Consider the following 21,833-nt stretch of genomic DNA (forward strand, 5'->3'; position numbering starts at 1 on the left):
CTATAACAATAGCTTGTACAAACACAACATGCTTTTAGTTTTCATATTTGTTTTTTGTTTTTACTCTTACCTGCTGGAATAGTCGTATATATTTGGTTTGATGTATGTGGTATTTATTAAATTCCTATTTGTGTTTGAGTCTGAATTGCTGGACACTACGTCTACTGTACGTATATAAATGTTCGACAGATGGTCTGATGTGTATCTATTGGTTGGCCTGATCTGTGCGTGTGTGAAAATTCGAACCCTAAAATACACTGGTTGATATTTCTGAAGGAACAGGTTGTTCTGTCATGGTCAAAGTTTTACCTTTGTAAGTTGAATAAATTCTTTTTATTTCAAGAAAGTCGTTTCACTTTTGCTCTTTCAACACCATACGACTTTCGATTCAGATATTTCAGGATTTATTTGTTTCCACACATTTGTAGCTACAAATACAAGCATGCAGTGAAACCTGAACCTGAAACATTTCATACATACTGGCAGTGTAACACAACATCTAGAATTTAAAGTCAACATGAAACGGTAACTGACCCTATTAACGGTATTAATACGCGTTTTTGGCAACAATTCGTCAGTATAATATTCCAATGGAAAAAAATGGGTAACACTATTTTAAGGATCCACAAGAATGCACTAATTAAGCATGATTAAAACAGTCATTAATAATGTAAAGTAAGGCTATCTTAGTCATAATTTACATCTTATTAAATGGCTTATTTTTGTGTAGAATGTAATATAACTAATGTTGTTTCAATATTCATATTAATTGCTTGTTAAAATTGTTTAAAGTGTAAATTTGAGCTATTCCAGTTATTGGATTGTTTAGTATTTGTTAGGTGGTATTCACGTTTATTTCATTATATTAAGACGTAAGTAGTGTTGGATTTACTAAGTTGTTACTAATAAATGTCTAAAGTCTAAATTGAAAAATGTATTTAGGCAAGCTATTAATTTGTTTGAAATTTATTAGGCATTTACAATATTTGCATAAACATATTTTTTTAGGTCTGGCTCCAGTCCGTTATGAAACGGACACTTTATTTTTTCAATTAGCGATGGATAAATGTAAATCCTGTCATGCATTTTGTCTCTGGTTGAATATCCTATTTCATTCAAGTACATTCACATTGCGATTTTAAGAGAGACTATTGAAATGTATTATTTGAACATGGTTCCCACGGTCATGGAAACCTGGATATATGAGGGAGTTTTAAAATGGGGATTTCCAGGCCTGGAAAAGTCATTTAAATGAGTTAAATCTCAAATCATCTGGACATTTCTATTGTAAATATAAGCTTTTCTAGTTCTGTTTTGCACACTGGTCAGAAATAGCTCTTTGAGAGGGCAAACTTCCCTCATGTTTACTTTAAACCCATGTTAGCAAACAAAAAAGAAAATCATAAAAAATAAATATATGAATATGACGATTAACATATCTTATTTACAGCATTGACTCTATTACTAGATTAACAATGTATTCTTGATTAATCATCTGCTCAAGAAACAAGAAACATTGATATGCATATAGGCAAAAATGTCATGATTAGTTATTATTTGCAATAAAATACTAAAAGACTTGACAAAACAAAACGCTGCAAATAACAAAGTACTCCAATTATTCATCAGACAGAAACTGAACTTGGTACGACTTGACATAGCTGCTGTCCCACACGTACAGATGTTTGTCTCTGGGGTTGTATGAGATCATTGCGAGAACTCCTCCAGGTGCCCTCAGATCCAAGCTGACACTGACAGGCTTTTCTTTCAGGAGGTCAAATGCGTAGGTCACCTTTGTGTCTTTAGTGTCCGTGACGTAGAGGATCCCGCAAGCGATAAACATGTTTCCAGCTTTGGTCCTGGGGTAGGTGGTGTTGATGTAGCTGGTGACGGAGAACGTCTTCTCATCCATCCGAGCCACCATAATGTTGTCGTCAATGCTGGAGGCAAACATGATCCACAGACCGTTCTCGTCCACTGCTAATTTAAAATACGTCTTTGAGTTCTGAAGGAGGTAGGACAGGTTGTGATACAGGGTGTTTTCAATACTCAGTGTGTGTAAGATCTTTGTATGAAGGTCAAACCTGTGAATATTGGAGAAAAAGGATACATTTATTTAGATGATAAAATACGTTTAACAAACTTCCCAACACTTTAAAGATGTTTCCAACCTTTACAAACAACTAGATTTTCTTTATAAGAAATGTGAAGACACTTAATAATTACTTTCATTGAAAACATTAGCATTACATTATATAATGCTTAAATCAGATTATAATAATTCATTTAAAATAGTTCTGTATATACAGCATCTTCTCTGCTCACCCCCTGCAGTACCGCCACAGACCCCTGGCCCAAAAATGACAATTCTGTTAACATTTACTCACCTTCATGTTGCTCCAAATCCATATTGTTTTTTTTTGTTTGTTTGTTTTTTTGATGGAATGCAAAATGAAATATTTAGCTTAAAGATGTGTTCTTTTTTTATGGAGCCTCTTAGAAGACAGGGCAGGATTTAATTTTTTCCTGAAATACTTTTGCATTCCCGCGCAAAACATTTTGAATGCCCTTGCAAAAAATGCCATACAGTAACCATATTTTATCCCTGATAGTCTTAGTGAAACCATAGTGATAATACAGGAAAACTAACACTTTGGTAATAAATACCACATTTCTGTGGTTTTTATGGTTTTACTGTACAAATAACATTATTTTACTATGGTTTTATTATAGTAACATTGTAGATAGTTTTTGGCGGAAATACATTTTCTATAGTAATACTCTAGTAACCATGACTGTTGTAGGCTTTTTATTTTTATTTTTTTACGGAAACTGTGGTTTAACTTTAGTAATATGACCATTACTTTTTTGTTTTTATTTCTTTTTTTAATATTTTTTTTAAAAAAATGTTTTTACGGAATCTGTGGTTTAACTTTAGTAATATGACCATTACTTTTTTGTTTTTATTTCTTTTTTTAATATTTTTTTTAAAAAAATGTTTTTACGGAATCTGTGGTTTAACTTTAGTAATATGACCATTACTTTTTTGTTTTTATAAAAAAAAAAAATATTTAATTTTTGTTATTTTTTTTATGGAAACTGTGGTTTAACTTTAGTGATACTGTAGTAACTATGAAAAGTAAGTTAAGTAACCATGTTTTTGGCAGAAAATTAACCATTAAATAGATTAACCACGGTAGTGCTTGAGGTTTTTATGGTTTTACTATAAATGCCATAAACACGAAATCCAATAACTTTTGACAACATTGATCTCAAATTCTTGATGGCGGAGGGCACGTTTTCAGTGAAAATGATTTACATTTTGCTTTCACAAAATGATTCTTTGGCTTGTATGAAGTGCTTTTATGTTGAACAGACCATTACGGAACAGCACGCTGTACATTATGGTATTATTTCTTCTTTTGTGTAAGGAGCAACATGATGGTGAGTAAACAATGACAGAATTTTTGTTCTTTTTTTTAGGTGGAATAACACATTTAGCACTTGAAAACAAGTCCTACTTTGCAATATTAGAGGTTCCAGCGATGTGGTAGAATATGGAGCCATTATGTACAATGTGGCCGCAACCTTGGAAAAACTTCCTGACGTCAATGGATTCACTGCTGCTGTTCTGGAACGCTGCAATGCTGTTATACTCCTTTATGATACGTCCTGAAAAATACAGCATCATGATATGGGTGGAAAACCATTAAAGCCAAAGTGTTTTAAGGCACGTCAATTTACTGAGCGATCATCTTGGTAATGACCCCAAATCGTGTGCTGTCTCTTTGGTACCTGAGAAATGTTCTGCTACCCAGATCTTCTCATCACCCTGAGCTGCGGTGTCCATCATCCAAGCTCCAAACGTGTTGCTCATTTTCATCAGGTGTCTGGGGTTCAGCACGGACTTTATCATGCAATCTGACAAACACAAATACACAATGTCACATCTAATGTAGGGTTCATGTAGGCCGTTATCAGTAACAGAATATCTCATTTAGCTCTGGTTGGTACCATTCCTCTTCCATGATGCCATTTTCTGGCTGATGTTGTCATCGTTTGGGACTGAATTCAGGTGACCTAAAGAGAAAGAGAAAATGTCACTATATCAAAATATGGGGAAAACCTTGCCTGGTTCTTGGACATTCTGTCTTGATATTACTTGTTAAATTGTTCCCGATCACTCACCCACAGACTCCATGTGGACATGCGCTCTGTGGTTCCTGTGTCTTGGGGGCCCCGGGGGCCCAGGGAGGCCTGGAGGGCCAGGTGGACCAGGGAAGCCAGGGGGTCCCACTGGACCAGGTGGACCTGCAGATTACAGCAGAAAGAAATATCACTAAACATAGCTGTGATCACAGAAGTACATGGTCCAATTTCCAAGGTGGCCTCAAGATGACTTAAACTGATTTAAAATGTTATATTAAAATAAATTGATTAATATAAAAATAAGAAATCAAGACTACATTGTACCTTCTATAATGACATCATTTGAAGGTTCTCCCTTTTCTCCTGGGGGTCCCAGGGGTCCAGGATCGCCTTTCTCTCCCTTCTCACCAGGCTTGCCATTCTCACCTGGAGGACCTTCACAAAAACCCAAAATCACTCACTAATGGCTCCATGTGACTCCACTCTCAAATGATTCTAGCCATCACCTGTGTTGGGTAAGTTACTCAAAAAAAGTAATCCACTACAAATGTCTAAATAATTGTCTGAAACTTTAACATGATTACTAATGACTTTTAATTTACTTTCTGAAACACTTTTTACACTCAACAAATAAAAGAATATCTATATTTTCTCACTTATTTTCTCCCCTAACCCCCCTTCTATCGGCTGTCACTACTTAAGGTGACTCCAAAGGAAGGCAACTGCTATTGCGGGGTGACCCAGGAATGAGATCAATATCGACGAGGATAGCAAAGCACCCTCCCATCCCCCGTTGGACTGCAAGAGGCACTGTGAATTTGACATTGCCATAGGCCCTACCCTTTACTAAGGACAGCTTTATAATTCATTTATAAAAGTATTTTACATAGTATTATTTTAGATATATGTCTTCCCCTACTAATGTATTTAAAAGTAATGTAACTGTAATCTGGTTTCAAGAATTTAAAAAGTAATGCATTACACTACTTTTTGAAAGTTATCAGATTACAGTAACTAATTACTCTGTTATCAGATTACACTAAACACTGGCCATCATGGATATTTAATAAACAAGTATAGGTAGTTGTAATGGTATTCTATTTGAGTCCACCCTAGTTAAGTCAGAGTCAAAACCATCTGCTGGTTGCAGAAGAAAACATCTCAGTTACATGAAGCGTATCCCTGGTTCCCTGAAGTGGGAACGAGATGCTACGTAATCGCATTGGGACACAGGAGTGTCATGTGGTCTGAAGCCCTTATACTATCACGCCAATGTATTGGCTGATAGCGCGTAAGCGACTCCCCTAGGGAGCTACGTCATGGGTTCCATAAATGTGCTGGCTTCGCGCCATCGAGACTTTGTTCTGCATGAAAGCACGACCATATGTGGCTGCTGGTATATATGGCCAATTTACGCAACATCTCGTTGAAACTCAGAGAACCAGGGTTATGCTTCACGTAACCAAGACATTCCCTTTTGTAGGAACTCGAGCTGCATAATCGCATTGGGAACGATATATATTCACACCATGCGAACGGTAAGCATATAGCGGCACACAAGTGAGCTAAAGCATCTGAATAAAATAGAGGGTATTATGAGTTTATTCCTGTTCCAACAGGGAGAACCTGGGAAGCAGGAGTCAAGTCTTCGTCCAGATTATAAAATCTAACAAATGTATGCAAAGAGGACCATCCTGCCACCATACAAATGTCCTCCAAAGACGAACCCAAAGCCAAACTTTCATGCTCCTCTGACTCAAATGGGGGAGGATGGAAAGCCTGAAAATTGATAGTCTGCAAGTGAAATGATGTAGAAACGACCTTGGGCAAAGAGCCCAAGCAAGGTCCTAACACATCCCTTGAACGACCTGGCACAAAATCCATACATAAGAAATGAATCGACAGGGCATGCAAATCACCAACCCTTTTAAACGATGGTAATGCCACCAGCAGGGTCGTTTTAAGACTTTTGCCAATGGCTTAAATGGAGCATCTGAGAGCACCTCTAAAACAACAGATGAATAATATAAAGGAAAGCGGATGGGATGAAAAGGTCTTAGCCTGCGTACCTCGGGCATAAACGAGAGACAAAAGAATGTCTACCGACAGACACTCCATTGATAAGCAACATAGACTTTAAGCATTGCCGAGGCAACCCCGGCCCCAAAACGCTCTTGCAAAAAAATACAGCACTAAACTGACAGGGCAGTGAACTGGATCTTCACCTCGCGCTGTACATCAAGAAGAAGAAAAATACGCCACTTGAATGTATAAAGCTTCCTAGTTGATGGAGCACTAGCATTCAGAATGGTATCAATCACAGTGGGGATGACCCATCATTCAAAAGTGCGCCCATTGAAGGGCCATACCCATAACTTACACAAGTCTGGCCGGGGGTGCCAAATTCTGCCCCAAGCCTGAGACAACTGGAATCTCCCAAGGCACTTTATTCAGGGGAGGGGACAGAGATGAAATCCATCCTTGAGATGGCCAAAAATGGCACCACTAAAAGAAGCTGAACCCGATCCTCCCAAACATAAAGATGCATTGTCAACCACTGATGTGCCAACACATCGATGTCCAGCAGTGTTTGGGCAAGAGGGAAAAACCAGAGGGGACAGTGTGACGTCTCGCTCGAAGTAAACTGATCCACTTCCGCTCTGCTGAACCTTCTCCATATTTGTTCCATAATCTGAAGATGTAATGTCCACTGGATAGGAGATCTGCCCCCAAATTCAACCGGTCCAGAACATGCACGGCTCATAGAGACAGCACACTGTCCCATGCCCACAGAAGAATGTGACATGCCAGCCTCAGCATTCCATGAGAACGCACTATTGATGGCAATTGATGTAGGACACCACCGTCCTGTTGTCCAAACGGATAAGGACACGACTGCCCTGGGAGGAAAAAACGTAAACGGCAGCAGCACCGTGAACATCTATAGACAGTTTAAATGCCAATATTGCCACTGGCCCATCCAAACCCCACAGGCTGGATGACTCTTGTATACAGCGCCCCAACCCGTGAAGGGAATTTTGATAATGTTTTTGCCTTTATTGTATTTAGGCATAAATGTTGAGTGCCCTGAATGTATCTTCAGCAGGAACACTGACAGAATAAACCTTTTCCCTATTTTTTGAACAGGGAAAAGTGTACGAACATTGGGGGTAATATTTATTTCAGAAAACTGGTTCGTAACAATGGCTACGGCATTCCTTATGGGGGGAAAACTTGTGGTACTTATGTTCACTGTATGTTTTGTGTACACTTCTGCTTGATGAACATGGAATTCTGTTATGCATGTCCTGAAACACTTGGTCATGGAGACAGAGGCCGAATTCGATCAGGCAATTATAAATAGCAGTCACTCTGAATGTATGTACAGCAGAGGATGCCAGATTCATCTTCCCTAGTGTAGAAAGGGGAAGAATGTGTGAACATTCTCAGCAGTTGCAACAACGGCCCCAGCATTCTTATGGGGGGACAACGTGTGGTTCTTATGATCGCTTTGAGTTTTGTGTACACTTGTGTTTGCTGAACATTGAATTCTGTTATGCATGACTTGAGACCCCTGGTCATGGAGACAGAGGCTGAATTCGGGAAACATTTTTTAAATGTTTTTAAACGTCACTCTCCAGCAAGCTGCAGGGGAAAACTGAACCATATTCTGGTTGTTGGAGATTTGAGGCGTGTACAGTGGCGAACTCATCCCGATACAAACTGAAGGGCAAACAGGAGAGAAACTGATATGTTTATAAGGTCCATTTTCATTCACTGAATAGGGGCTCATCCTTCGTAACCCATCAGGCTTGTGTGTAGACCTATTTTTTATCGTAAATTAAGTTATATTACGTGTGCCCCGAAACCCTTGGTCATTGAGACAGAGGCAAAACTCAAGCTGAAAATATTCAATGCTCGTTCACCAGCGTAAATTACTGGGGAGACTGAGCTAAATTGGTGTACTGAAAAATCTGTATAGAACTAAACCTGTCCCAACATATAACGGGGGAACAATGTGTAGTACCCAAATAGTGCAAAACACCCTCGCAAACAAAAGCATCGCCTTGACCAACTTGTTCCCCAGCATGAGCCGTGTGGGAAAAACTATGTGAATTCGGATATTAGCTGACAGATCTGATATTAGCTGAAAGTCATTCCTTAATGTAATGCACTTTGTTGGACTGCAAAACCATCTTGTGTAGATCCAACAACTGACTGAAAAGAGCGACATCCATGCAGCCACCTAAAAGTCGAGCAGAGAAAGCATCTTGTCTTGTCAGAATGCCTGCGAGGTCCACGAATGGGCGAAAGACAATAAAACGAGTTAAAATACCTTGCATCTTTTGATAGCGTCCCGAAAGTATAATGGCACAGACGAAGCGCTTGCGGGTTGGTTCGCCATCATTCCACTGGGGAATATACTCTTATTCGAGCCTCTTCATTTTGTGGCCAATTCTCAAATTCTCTCATACAGCAATATACATGGTAACTCTTTCCCATGCTAGTTCAGTCAGAAAATGCCAGCTGAGCTAGACCTCAAAGCATGTCTGATGAAACATGCACTTTCACTCTTGAGGAGGGCGATAAACACGAGGAAGAATCCGATTCACTTGTTCACACTCCAATATTCTCAGGCACAAAGCCGAAATCCCAAACTGCCCACGCTCCAATCTGGAGGCTGTGAAACTGGAACAAGTGGGGATAACACCTCGTGGTGAGAAGTTGCAAGCCTCGAACAGCGCCGCTGTCCCTGTCGGACCCTTGTAATGTCTGTGAAAAAAACACATGCTCTCGCTCTTAAATTCCATCGCTTCTTAAATTCCATCCTATGTTGCCACTCATAAGCGAGAATAATAATGATCCTCGCTTCGATGTGAGTCATGTACAACACAGGCCAGATTTTTAGTGCACTGAACAGTAGAAAATCTCGACTCGATGGCACAAAGCGAGCGCCTTTATGCAGCTCATGACATAGCTCCCTAGGGGTGTCGCATAAGCGCCATCAGCCAGTAAATTGGTGTGATTGTATAAGGGCTTCAGACCATGTGACACTCAGGGTGTGTCCAAATGCAATTAAGCAGTTCAAGTTCCTATGAAAGGGAAACCTAATTGACAATATACTTACAGTTATAACTAAGGGTTTACTTAACATAAGAGGTGTCTTGCAACTGGGCCTTGGGCTTTAACAAGTCAAGTTTGAATCAAGTTTTAAAGAGCCGAATTGGAAAGTCAAGACCAGAAATGGAATATGTTTATGTATCTAGATTGAAATTGCAACTGTAAATTTAGCACTAAGCCAATACATTATTACTTTAAGTTTATGTTAACCTTTACAGCTAAGAAAAACAATGCATCAATATAAGGGGTGCAATATCCATTTATGGATATATTGTAGTTGGACTCGAGACCATGCTCAAATACGAGTCCGGACTTGAGTATCCCAACTCGGTGAGTTGTACAGAAGGGTGGTAGGTAGTGCTTCAATAATGAGTTTATAAACTACTTTATAGTAATGCTTACTTTCATTGAGAATTGAGATTTGATAGTAAACGATCACTTGCCAGTTTGTCATGGAAGTGAAGCTAAAACAATGAATCACGGCTGCTCAGCAAGTGTTACAAAATATTCTTATCAACTTTCAGATAAAGACTATTAAAATATTTTCAGAAATGTTTTCACTACAATACAAAGAATTTCATTCTGGTTCTATTCATTCTTTATTTGGTGAATTCCAGTGGGCTCTTGTGCTTTCGTAGAATAGAGCTGTTAGTCAGCTTTAATTAGAGTGGTGGTCATGAGTTCAGTATTTTTCAGTGGGAGTTCATTGCTTAGTGACTGAAGCAGGATAAAATCCCCCTCAGTGGATGATGAACGGAAAAAAGCAGAATTTACGAGAAGAGGTTCAAAAAGAGGACATTCTCTTTCAGTAGTCCTGTTTTAACTCTATTCATTCATGTGCATGATGGACCAATTTCCATGTTCTTCCATGTATAGCTGACCTATTTTCCCTCGTTTTCCATGCACTCCGGGCAACCCTGGAATTCCATCTGTTCCATTAAATCCCGGCATTCCGTCCATACCCGGCAAGCCTGGAATTACATAATGTATTTTTTTTTTTAATATTTACTTTTTCCCTTTGATTTAAAGGTGAAATATAAAACAGACTTTTTTCATTAAAAGAGTTAATTTCCTACCTGGAAGTCCTGGTGGTCCTGTAAATGATAAAAGTAAATCAAACTGTAAACATGGAGGAGAAAATAAAGAAGATAATAAAATTAGAAAATAAGAGTAAGCACAAGTCTCACCAGTCAGACAAACTCCTTTAGTGCTGTTGCAAATGTCCAGCAGAATTTGAACCTGAAACATCAAATTATGAGTAGTAGTAGTAAAAGTAGTAGGATCTTTGTAGCTGTACGTGGAAAAATCATCAAGAAGAATGTAAGCACTTTTCAGCATAGCTAAACCTTTTTGAGACTCAATCAATGTAACAGTCAGTATTTGGTGTGGCCACCAGCTGCATTAAGAACTGCAGTGCATCTCCTCCTCATGGACTGCACCACATTTGCCAGTTCTTTCTGTGAGATGTTTCCCACTCTTCCACCAAGACACTTGCAAGTTCCCGGACATTTCTGGGGGGAATGGCCATGGCCCTCACCCTTCGATTCAACTGGTCCCAGATGTGCTCAATGGGATTGAGATACGGGCTCTGCGCTGGCCATGGCAGAACATTGACAGTCCTGTCTTGCAGGAAATCATGTACAGAACGAGCAGTATGGCTGGTGGCATTGTCATGCTGGAGGGTCATGTCAGGATGAGCCTGCAGGAAGAGCATCACATGAGGGAGGAGGATCTCTTCCCTGTAACGCACAGCATTGAGATTGCCTGCAATGACAACAAGCTCAGTCCGATGATGCTGTGACACACCACCCCAGACCATGACTGACCCTCCACCTCCAAATCGATCCCGCTGCAGATTACAGGCCTCGGTGTAACACTCATTCCTTTGACAATAAACGCGAGTCAGACCATCACCCCTGGTGAGCCAAAACCGCGACTCGTCAGTGAAGGGCACTTTTTGCCATTCCTGTCTGGTCCAGCAAAGGTGTGTTTGTGCCCGTAGGCGATGTTGTTGTTGGTAATGTCTGGTAAGGACCTGCTTTACAACAGGCCTACAAGCCCTCAGTCCAGCCTCTCTCAACCTAATGCGTACAGTCTGAGCACTGATGGAGGGATTGTGCGTTCCTGGTGTAACTCAGGCAGTTGTTGTTGCCATCCTGTACGTGTCCCGCAGGTGTGATATTGGGATGTACCGATCCAGTGCAGGTGTTGTTACACGTGGTCTGCCACTGTGAGGACGGTCAGCTGTCCTTCCTGTCTCCCTGTAGTGCTGTCTTAAGCGTCTCACAGTACGGATATTGCGATTTATTGCCCTGGCTACATCTGCAGTCCTCATGCCTCCATGCAGCATGCATAAGGCACGTTCACACAGATGAGCAGAGACCCTGGGCATCTTTCTTTTGGTGTTTTTCAGAGTCAGTAGAAAGGTCTCTTTAGTGTCCTAAGATTTGTATAACTGTGATCTTAATTGCCTACCGTCTGTAAGCTGTTAGTGTCTTAACGACTGTTCCACAGGTGCATGTTTAACATTATTTAAACCCTTTACAATAAAGATCTGTTAAGTTATTTGGATTTTTCCAAAATGATCTTTAAAATACAGTGTTTTGAAAAAGGGACGTTTCTTTTTTGATGAGTTTATTAAGTGTCTTTAACTACTATTTACAAACATTAAAATACAGACAATACAATGTATTAATTGTGTAACTATGTTGTTCTGTAAAATTCTAAGAAGATTCATATTTGCTGCTATGGTGGTTTAGGTACAGGTAGATTCAGTGGTAGGGTTAGGGTTTAGATTAGGGTAAGATAAGGGTCGGAATAGGGTTCAATTTAGGATTAGGAGAACAGTTAACAGTGTAATTACAGATGTTATTAAATACAGGTACTTTACATTTAAGTAAAATGCAAAAAAGGTACATAATAAGAACATTGTAGTAGATGGTTAAATACGTTGTAGTTAAAGACTCCTAATATAAAATGGATCTATGTTCACGTTGATAAGGCTTTATTAACAGGTGGTGACTAGTGAGTCATTTACAAATGCACTAGAAATCTGTAATTTTCAGTTATAACAACATGAATATAAAGGGCAACCTTCATGCTGCCAAATAGTGAGTATATTAACTATCATGTTATAAATGCTTAATCATTAATACACTTATTCAAACTTGTATAATATTTAACAAAAGTAACATTAATGCAAAGTGGTATGGAACCAAACCCTAACCCAAAGTAGCAATAGTAATTATAATACATAAATTACCTTAGCAAACACAACATATATTAACAATAATCAGGGGTGTAAAGTAACAAATTACAAATACTATAATTAACTACTTTTTCCCCAAGAATTGTACTTTACTACATAATACATTTACTTTTACTTGAGTACATTTTAAGTGCTGTAACTGTACTTTTAATGCTCTATTTTCCCACCATCTGTGTTCACTACTTCCCATTGCTATGATTGGCTAGGGAGAGTCTTGTGAATCAAATCAAATCACACACTTGAATGGCAGCTGCAGATCCGGTGCTAACTCTTATGGATGTGGAGGATTCCTCAAGCACAGTTTATATCTGAACATCACGGCCGCACCTGAAAGGGATTTTCGCAGTGAAAAAGGCCAATTGCTTGACTGTGTCATGTGAGTTTAGTTTGCTCAAGCCAGATATCAGCATTAATCCTGCATCTAATTTGAAGAAACATATCGAGGTAAATTTCATACTTCTGCTCACTAGATTCTGTGTGTCTATAATGTAGCCTGTAATGTAACTATTTATCACTGAGATTATTGGGTTTGATGTGAGAGATTAATGCAATGTTATCAATAGGGCTGTGTAATAAAATGATCAAGATCAGAAAAAAGAGAGATATCCTCGATCAAACTTTTGAGTAGTTTTCTATATTTAGCCTATGTTTAACATCTAGAACAGGGGTGTTCATTACATCAATCGCGTTAGATAAAAGATTGACTTTTTATTTCCTGATGTCTGTCGATGCATGCTGTTTGATTGACAGGCAGATAATGTTTGTGCGCTAATGCGCCTAAATTATCAAATACACTTTATAATTCTGCAAATGCCCTTCTTGATGAGGCATTAATTTAAATGCAGTCGGTTTGGTGGAAAGTGGAATGTATGTTGTTGGACATCTCAAATGTTGGACTTGAAGTGTACATGTAACCGAATAGAGCACTGTCTTGTAGGCTATTTTATATAAAGACTATTATCAAACAACAATAACAAGGAAAAGAGAAAATCACTCACTACTTTTGGATGAATAAATTGAGTAGCTTTTGGCATTTATGCATCTGGCAGACGCTTTTATCCAAAGTGACTTACAGTGCACTTATTACAGGGACATTTCCCCTGGAGCAACCTGGAGTTAAGTGTCTTGCTCAAGGACACAATGGTGGTGGATGTGGGGATCGAACCAGTTACCCTCTGGTTAACAATTATGCCCACTACGCCACCACCACTGGCAGAAAAATAATAATATTTTTAAATAATATTGTTAATTTTTTAATAATACTGACCCCTGATGTACAGAGAGTGTTAATTTGTACAATAAATTACCAGGAAAGTACAGATGATAAAATAAGTTATAATTATGCTTAGCCTTTATAATGTTTTTTCTAATGCCTGATAGAAAAGTATCAATCTTCACAGAGCAATACTTCAGCAGAACATTCCACTGGTCACAAACTTCAGAAAATTCTGCATCATGCATTAGAATGAGAATACTATTGATGGGCTTAAAAGATACAAGAACTAAATAATTGTGGAACATTGTATCTCATAAACAGGACAATGTGGCCCCCCATGTGCTACTTAAAGAAATAATTCACACAAAAATGAAAATTCTCTTATCATTTAATCATCCTCATGCCATCCCAGATGTGTATGAATTTCTTTCTTTCAGAAGAATATTTCAGCTCTGTATGTCCATACAATGTAAGTGAAGGGGTGCCAAACGACGCTCCAAAGAGCACATAAAAGCAGCATAAAAGTAATCCATATGACTCCAGTGGTTTAATCCATAACTTCAGAAGTAATGTGAAAGTCCATTTTTACTCAAATTCTTCTCTTTACACATTAGGGGGCGAGATGCATGAGGAATGTGAATCACCAAAAACAAAAGAAGAAAAAAAGTGAAATTTAAAGTGGAGATTGACTCAGCAGGGAGGATAATTAATAATAAAAAAGGAATTAAATATTGATCTGTTTCTCACCACATCTATCATATTACTTCTAAAGACATGGATTAAACCACTGGAGTCACATGGATTAGGCTACTTTTATGCTGATTTATGGAGCTTCAAAATTTTAGCACTGATTTAATTTCATTGTATGGACCAAAAGAGCTGAGATATTCTTCTAAAAATCTTAAATTGCGTTCTGCACATCCAGGATGGCATGAGGGTGAGTAAATGAGAGAATTTTCCTTTTTGGGTGAATTATTCCTTTTTAAGCATGATGTAGCCCCTGTTCTAAAACACATTTTCCCATGCCTGCTCAACCTCCTCTGACATGATGTGCAAAGTGATCCTGCTTATTTAGCATTTCTGGGCATTCCTTACATTGTTTGAACATGTTTTATACACAACAATAACACACTGTCGGCATTAAGGGAAATTTAGACCCTACACATAAAATGATTTTAATGTAATTGTTTCATACATTACGATGTAAAATGGTGATGCAGTGTATTGAAAATAACTTTTTAATCTTTTCACTTCTGTTATCATGTCTCCCTTTTATTTTTTGAAATCAGATTCATATACAGTAGTGTTTATCATAGATAAGTGATGTATATTAAAAGTTGGCATACAGTGTTCATTATAATGGGGAATTGGTTTTGCAACTCAGTACAGAATACTCACTACTCATGAGTACTTTTAAAAGAGCTACAATTTTACTCTTACTTGAGTAGTTTTTAGGACAGCTACTTTTCCTCTACTTACACTACATTTTTTGGAAAGTAACAGTACTTCTACTTGAGTATGATTTGTCAGTACTCTTTTCACCCCTGACAATACTTATATAAAAATGTCATATTTATATGTAACTTGAAAACATATTTATAGATCTACAAGCCTAAGATGGTTTACTGGTCTTAATTGGTCTACAGTAGTTGGTCTCCCAGCCTGACAAAGCTGGTTTGCTGGTTGGCCAGTTGGTCTCTACAGCCTGATCTGCTGACAGTTGCCCAAAAACCATTTTAAAACCATTAAACATACCAATCTGTCCAGGCTGGGATACCACCCAAGACCATCCAACCATCTTAAGGGTTCTCAAGGAATGCTTTTACAGATCTACCAGTATGTTTTTTCAGATCTTATTTAGTTTTATAATAGATAGATGTAATTATAAAATAGATCAATAATAGCAGTTAACTCTGTAATTAACAGTGATATTAATCAAGAGATGTTTTTGTCTCTTACAGGCACCATGGAGTAGGTCATCATCATCATCATGCCATCCTGCTCTTGTGTTTTGTGTTGGAGAAGCTGCCCATGTCTCTGCTGACGCTGATACTGTAAATCACCCAAGACTTCATCCTCCAGACCCGCCTCGCCATCTACAATCGGCCGAGTCCCCCGATGCTGCCGTCTGCGCTTGCTTTTGGAGTATTGAAACTCTGCCTCATCTCCATTCACTTGCGTCATGAACTCCACAACAGAACTCTGAGATATCTCCACCATCTGCTCCTCCACCTTGTTCAGGTGAGCCCACAGTTCTCTCTGCTGGACCAGGAGCAGCACCAGGCCGGCAGAGTTTATTAACATCAGTACACACATGCTGAACAGAGCCCAACGCACCTGCCAGGACATCCGGCCACCACACTGCCTGAAGCCTCCAGTTCTCCTCAACTCTGCCAATGGATCCAGCATTCCGACTTAAGAGTCCTAGAGAGAACCCCTTCTCAGAAAATTCAAAAAGTCTCTTTAGACTTCTAAATTTGCTTCAGTTTTACAAACTGCAAAGCTCACAGATCTCAAAAGTAAGGCTCAATAATAGAAGTGTAGACTATTCCCCTTAAATTAGTGGGAAGGACATGGTGTCCAGAAGTGAGAGGACAATTGAAGTCCTTGTTCCAGGTCTGTGTGCAACTGAGAGTTTCTGGGATCTGTGTTGTTCTGATATGAGGAGAAGAACCCTCCGTTTGTGCATTCACCTGATTTATATGCAGTCGAGTCAATTCTTCAGTATGGCCGTGGGCTGACCAGCATAATCCAGATCCAACCAATGATGTGGAAGAAAACTAGAGATGCCGAGAGCCACTGCAAGTCTTCAGTAAACACTTTTCACAATAGTAATGGATGTCACAGTTTTCAAGATTCAGGTTGAGAAATATCTTCAAATCTGTCTTAAAAGTATCTGTATACATACATAGTTTTGGACAGCTTAAAGCTTTGCTTACCTTAAGCACATTGTACTAAACCTTATTTTCGCAAAACAAAAATCTAAAAAGTATAAACGATGGCACCAAATGAAGTATTTGGACAATTAAGCCACACTTCTCAATGTACTGTATGACTGTCTTTGCATTTATTATTTATTGCCCTTTTAACATTTAATAATGTGTTCGTACTAGTAAAAATTTTATAAGTACAGTTAATGCTATAGTTAAATATTTTCAATACATCTAAATGTATTTTAACATGTTAAATTCATTATTTCAGATATCTGGAAATGAATGCCAGATATATTATACAGTATAAGTATCTTAAAAGGCTTCCATACTAGTTGCAGTCTCATTACTGATATCTGATATTAACATTTCCATTAGCATAAAAACAATTAGCATTTTTACTAGTTGTAATCAGTTGTCGGTGTTAGGTATTGACATTTGCACTAGTAACAATGAAATTATAGTTATAAAAAATTCTAATATTAGAAGTACAGAGCAAATATATTTTACATTTAAACTAGTAAAAAAAGTATTATAGATTTCTGTAAATGCATTTCAACTAGTGAAAATGCAGTTACAGATATAAAAAATTATGTCTTACTAGTACTAATTAAAATTACATTTTTTAAAATGGATATTTACATGAGTAATGAGGTCATTTTTAAATATAAAAAATTAGCATTTTCACTAGAGAAAATTTAAATATAGATATCTATCTCCTATCCTGCACATGATTAAATGTCAAAGGTTTACAATATTGCGTTATATAACAAAATATGAAGTGAAGTAGCATTTTCTTAAAAGAAAAGTAACTCAAACACATATTTGTATTACATAATTATTATAGCGTCTCAGGATTCACTTTGTCATTGAAACTACTTGTTTCGATGATAAAGCTTAATTCTGATCTAACCACAGACTCTCATTACAACAACAATAACAATTTTACTATAGTGAGAGATGGCTAAATTACTTTGAGGAAATGGATTTACTAAAATTCCCATCGTTTATTGTTGGGGATTAAAGTGTTGTTACCTGTTTGAAATTGAGGGTAACTGACATCATACATAGACTATAAATTTCCATGACACCATATCATGCCTTGTTAAGTGTGACTTAAGAGTCCATATACTTTTAGAGGCCACTATGTGTAAGACAGAAAAACACAGACAAAACACTGACAAGAAAAATTATTCAGCTTCAAGGTGATTCATGGACATGTCAGAGAGAGTCAATGTCAGCAGTTAATGGAACGGGCATCCTTAAGGGAACTCGGACCGTGTATGGAGTCTAAGGTCTGACACACAATTCAGATGCCAATTCAGCCTGTATCACACAACGTGACTCACTTCTCTAGTTATAATTTGGGTTTGATCTGATATTCATTTGCACCAATCTATTAATCTCATTAAGACATATGGGCTTGTATTGCCACAGTATTCTTTGCACTTGCATAATGAATGTGGAATAAATCTGTACTCACAAAAAGTGGAGAAGCTTTGAAGCAAAAAGTATTGCCACTACCTGGTATTATAATATCAATAAAATGAAAGTAGTTTTGTACAACCAGATAATTTGTGCATAAAAAGAGGTTAGAACTCCCTCTGTGCTCTGATAAATGTTGTATTTCAGTATGAAACTGTGTAGTCTGTTGTTTGGCGTTCTGCTGCCCTGCAGCTGTAGGTCATGGCCAAATACAACATACAAGCTGAGCTGCAAGCTCATTGGTTGGGTTTGTGTGAGCACGCAAGCAAGAAACAAGGTATTAGAGTGGGGTCTGTACTGCACTGTGTGCTAATGCTGAGGGGATGTAGGGTTCACAGGAGTTCAGGCAGGTTTTTTTTTCCAACCAATTAGCAGTTTGCCACGATTGCCTTAAAGGAAGAATTTCAAAGAAGTCACATTTGAAGAAAAGATATAACATTTTCTATAATCCATTATCAGCAAGTACAGAAACTGTTTATTTAACTTTTCAGAGTTTGCACCAATATGCAAATTTCATTTCCTCTGGAAAGTATTCTAAAAAAAAATTCTGTAAGATTTACCTGACCCCAAGCATAAGCAACATGATCACACGGGAAGTCAACATGTTACTACCGAATGTTCCAGTACCCTGACATCAACCCCCTTCTACAGAGTTACTGACAAGCACCATCTCCCATTAGACATTTTTGCATCAGTTCAAGCATATTTACCTTCTCCTGTGGCATGTTGCATCAGCAGCACTGGAAACCTGGGATACTCTCCTGAGTGGAAACCAGGAAGTAATCGTGTTTGCATATTCGGTAAAGAGCACAAAGCAGTGGTTCCATTTTACCTCTAAGATAACATTTTTACTCCACTGATGGTTAAGTTTAGGGTTAGGGTTTTGGGGTTGATTTAATACAATTTGGATTCCTTTTTATTGTATTAAATCATTTACAACTAAATATAACTTGCTTTAAAACTAGCTTTTGGAGCCCCTCTCTGCACATTTCACCCAGAAAATGGAGCTCTCTGGGAGCATGTACAAGGGAAACAACAAAGGGCCTAATACTGAGCCTTGTGGCACACCATACTTTACCATTGTTAAAAAACTCTTAGTTTACACAAACAAACTCATAGAAATCTGACAGACAGGATCTAAACGAGGCCAGTGCCTGTCCACAAATGGTAACATGATTTCCTAGCCTGTTCAAATAGATGTTATGATTCTATTGGACATAATTTATACAGAGAAATATGTACTATTGGATAATCTTTGTACTGTATATTATAGAAAACTAATATTCATTTCAATAAAATGTATTACATTTTGAATGAAATTGTGTGTTTAGAAGCATACAAAACAAAATAAAAGGCAATGACATACAACTTAAATATACAAGGACTTTTTATATAACAGGCCCTCAGAGGGGTCAGTTGATAGGATAATGCTGTGTTCAGTAAAGGTAAGTGATTTGGCTGCTGCATCCTGTCTCGAAGATTGCTGTCATCCTCAGTCACTTAGCAATCCTTATGAGAAACAGAACAGATGTCCACCTACAACAGCCATACATCTTGCATTGCATTCACTGAACTGAACACATGACCCAAAGATCAACACACTGTTCTCTTCAGAGGGGATCCTGGGTGTATGGTGACTCAGTTGTGGGTGGACAGAAAAAGACATTAAAAACATAAAAAATTAAGGAGTAATTATTCTAATGATTGATTATTACTTTGAGAGTTTTGGAGAAGTTTCCAGCTGATAATCGCCACAAACACTGAATTTCGATAGACACAATATACATACTTTCTTGGAAGTTGTGGTAAGAAATCCAGCAACATAAATATAAAAGATCTATACATTTTTGGTTGAAAACCCACAATTCCCTCTCCTCATGCCCTTCTGCCCACAGTTTTGCTACAAGGGACAAACATCGTTTTTGAAGAAACCCAAGGATCACAAAGGCTGTATTCATATTTCAGTGATGCGGCTTTCAGTGTGCAGAGGGACGTTTTTTTCTCCAATGAATTAAAGATTCCTTGTTTCTCTGTGATAAATTACATTCCTTTCTTTATTCCCCTATCCTTCAAGAGAGGAGAGTTTGTCTTACTGACAGTATAAGTTTTAATCAGGACCACCCCAAATTCTGACACCTAGGGAAATTACTGCAAGACACCGCCACATAATTATTATTCCTCAAATCCTGTGGCTTGTTAAGAAGAAGTGTGCTATCATTACTTATCTAAGACATCAGACTTACAGTTTTCACCTGACTGATGAATAAATGGACAAAAACATAAAATAATTTACATTGAAGAATGTGCCAATTAAATCTAGGGACCAGAAAATCATAGATTATTTTTAGTGGTTGACTAGGTCTAGAAAGCAACCACCCAGAACACTCTAACAACGGCCTAACAACCATACAGAACACAATAGCAAACACATAGCAATATGCACAAAAAAAACACTCATAACTTTAGCAACCACAACACCCTCCTAGCATTATGGTGGGGACTTTTGCTGAACAATGTATTATGTTTTTTCCTAAGGTTAACCCTTAACACAAACCTAAACCTACTGTAACCAAAAAGTATTACAATTTATCCCAGTGGTTCTCAATATTATGTTTTTACGTTTCAAGTTAGTGTATTCCGTGGCAAGAATAATTATGTAAACCCTTTGGCATTATCTGGTTTTCTGCATAAATTGGTCATAAAATGTGATCTCATCTTCATCAAATTCACAAGTATTGACAAAAACAATGTGCTTAAGCTAACAACACATAAACAATTATAATCTTTCATGTCTTCATCGAACTCATCCCATTAAACATTCATTGTGCTGTGGTAAAAGAACCCTTGGATATAATAACTGGTCAATCCTCCTTTGGCAATAATAACCTTAAACAAGCCTTTCTGGTAGCTGTGGATTACACCTGTACAACGTTTAGAAGGAATTATGGACCATTCTCCCTTTCAGAACTGCTTCAGCTCAGCCATAGTTTTAGGATGTCTGGTGTGAACAACTCTCTTCTGGTCATTCCACAGCATCTCCATTGAGTTAATGTCTGGGTTCTATCTGGGCTTCTCCAAAAGGTGGATTTACTCTTTTTGAAGTCATTCTGTAGTGGAGTTACTTTGAAGTTTTGGGTCATTGTCCTGCTGCATCACCAAAATTCTACTGTGCTTCATCTGGCACACTGCCACCCTGACATTATCCTGTAGGAAATCTTAATGAACTTGTGAATTCTTTTTTCCCTTGATGATGGCAAGTGGTCCAGGCCCCGAAGCATCAAAGCAGCCCCAAATCATGATGCTCCCTCCACTGTCCTCCACCGTTGGGATGAAGTTTTCATGTTGGTATGCAGTGCCCTTTTTACGCCATATGTTGTGCTGCGTGTTCTTCCCAAACTATTCAATCTTAGATTCATCAGTCCATTTTCCCAGTAGCGTTGTATAGTGTCAATATAGTCTTTGGCAAACTTTAGGTGCACAGCAATGTTTTTGTTGGAAAGCAGCGGCTTCCTTTGTGGCGTCCTGCCATGGACACATGCCTGTTTGATGTTTTCCTTATAGTAGACTCATAAACAGAGTTGTTAACCAGTTACAATGATTTCTTAAAGTCTTTAGCTGTCACTCTAGCATTCCTTTTTTAACTCATTGAGCATTCTGTGGTGGG

General features: G+C 38.1%; 1 protein-coding gene across 1 annotated transcript; it reads right to left on the reverse strand.

The window, feature by feature from the left end:
* Position 1: 1 nt before the first annotated feature.
* Positions 2 to 16,398, reverse strand: LOC127661330 (gliomedin-like). The gene is made up of 10 exons (XM_052151960.1): positions 15,714 to 16,398; positions 10,458 to 10,509; positions 10,347 to 10,364; positions 10,152 to 10,241; positions 4,474 to 4,584; positions 4,189 to 4,311; positions 4,015 to 4,080; positions 3,796 to 3,921; positions 3,522 to 3,672; positions 2 to 2,084 (listed from the first exon to the last, which is right to left on the reverse strand). Exons 1-10 carry the CDS (start codon positions 16,161 to 16,163, stop codon positions 1,619 to 1,621), a joined length of 1,653 nt encoding a protein of 550 aa, XP_052007920.1. The 5' UTR covers positions 16,164 to 16,398; the 3' UTR covers positions 2 to 1,618.
* Between the last annotated feature and the right edge of the window lie 5,435 nt (positions 16,399 to 21,833).

The sequence above is a fragment of the Xyrauchen texanus genome, chromosome 21 (assembly GCF_025860055.1).
Source record: "Xyrauchen texanus isolate HMW12.3.18 chromosome 21, RBS_HiC_50CHRs, whole genome shotgun sequence".
In the NCBI taxonomy this organism is placed as follows: domain Eukaryota; kingdom Metazoa; phylum Chordata; class Actinopteri; order Cypriniformes; family Catostomidae; genus Xyrauchen; species Xyrauchen texanus.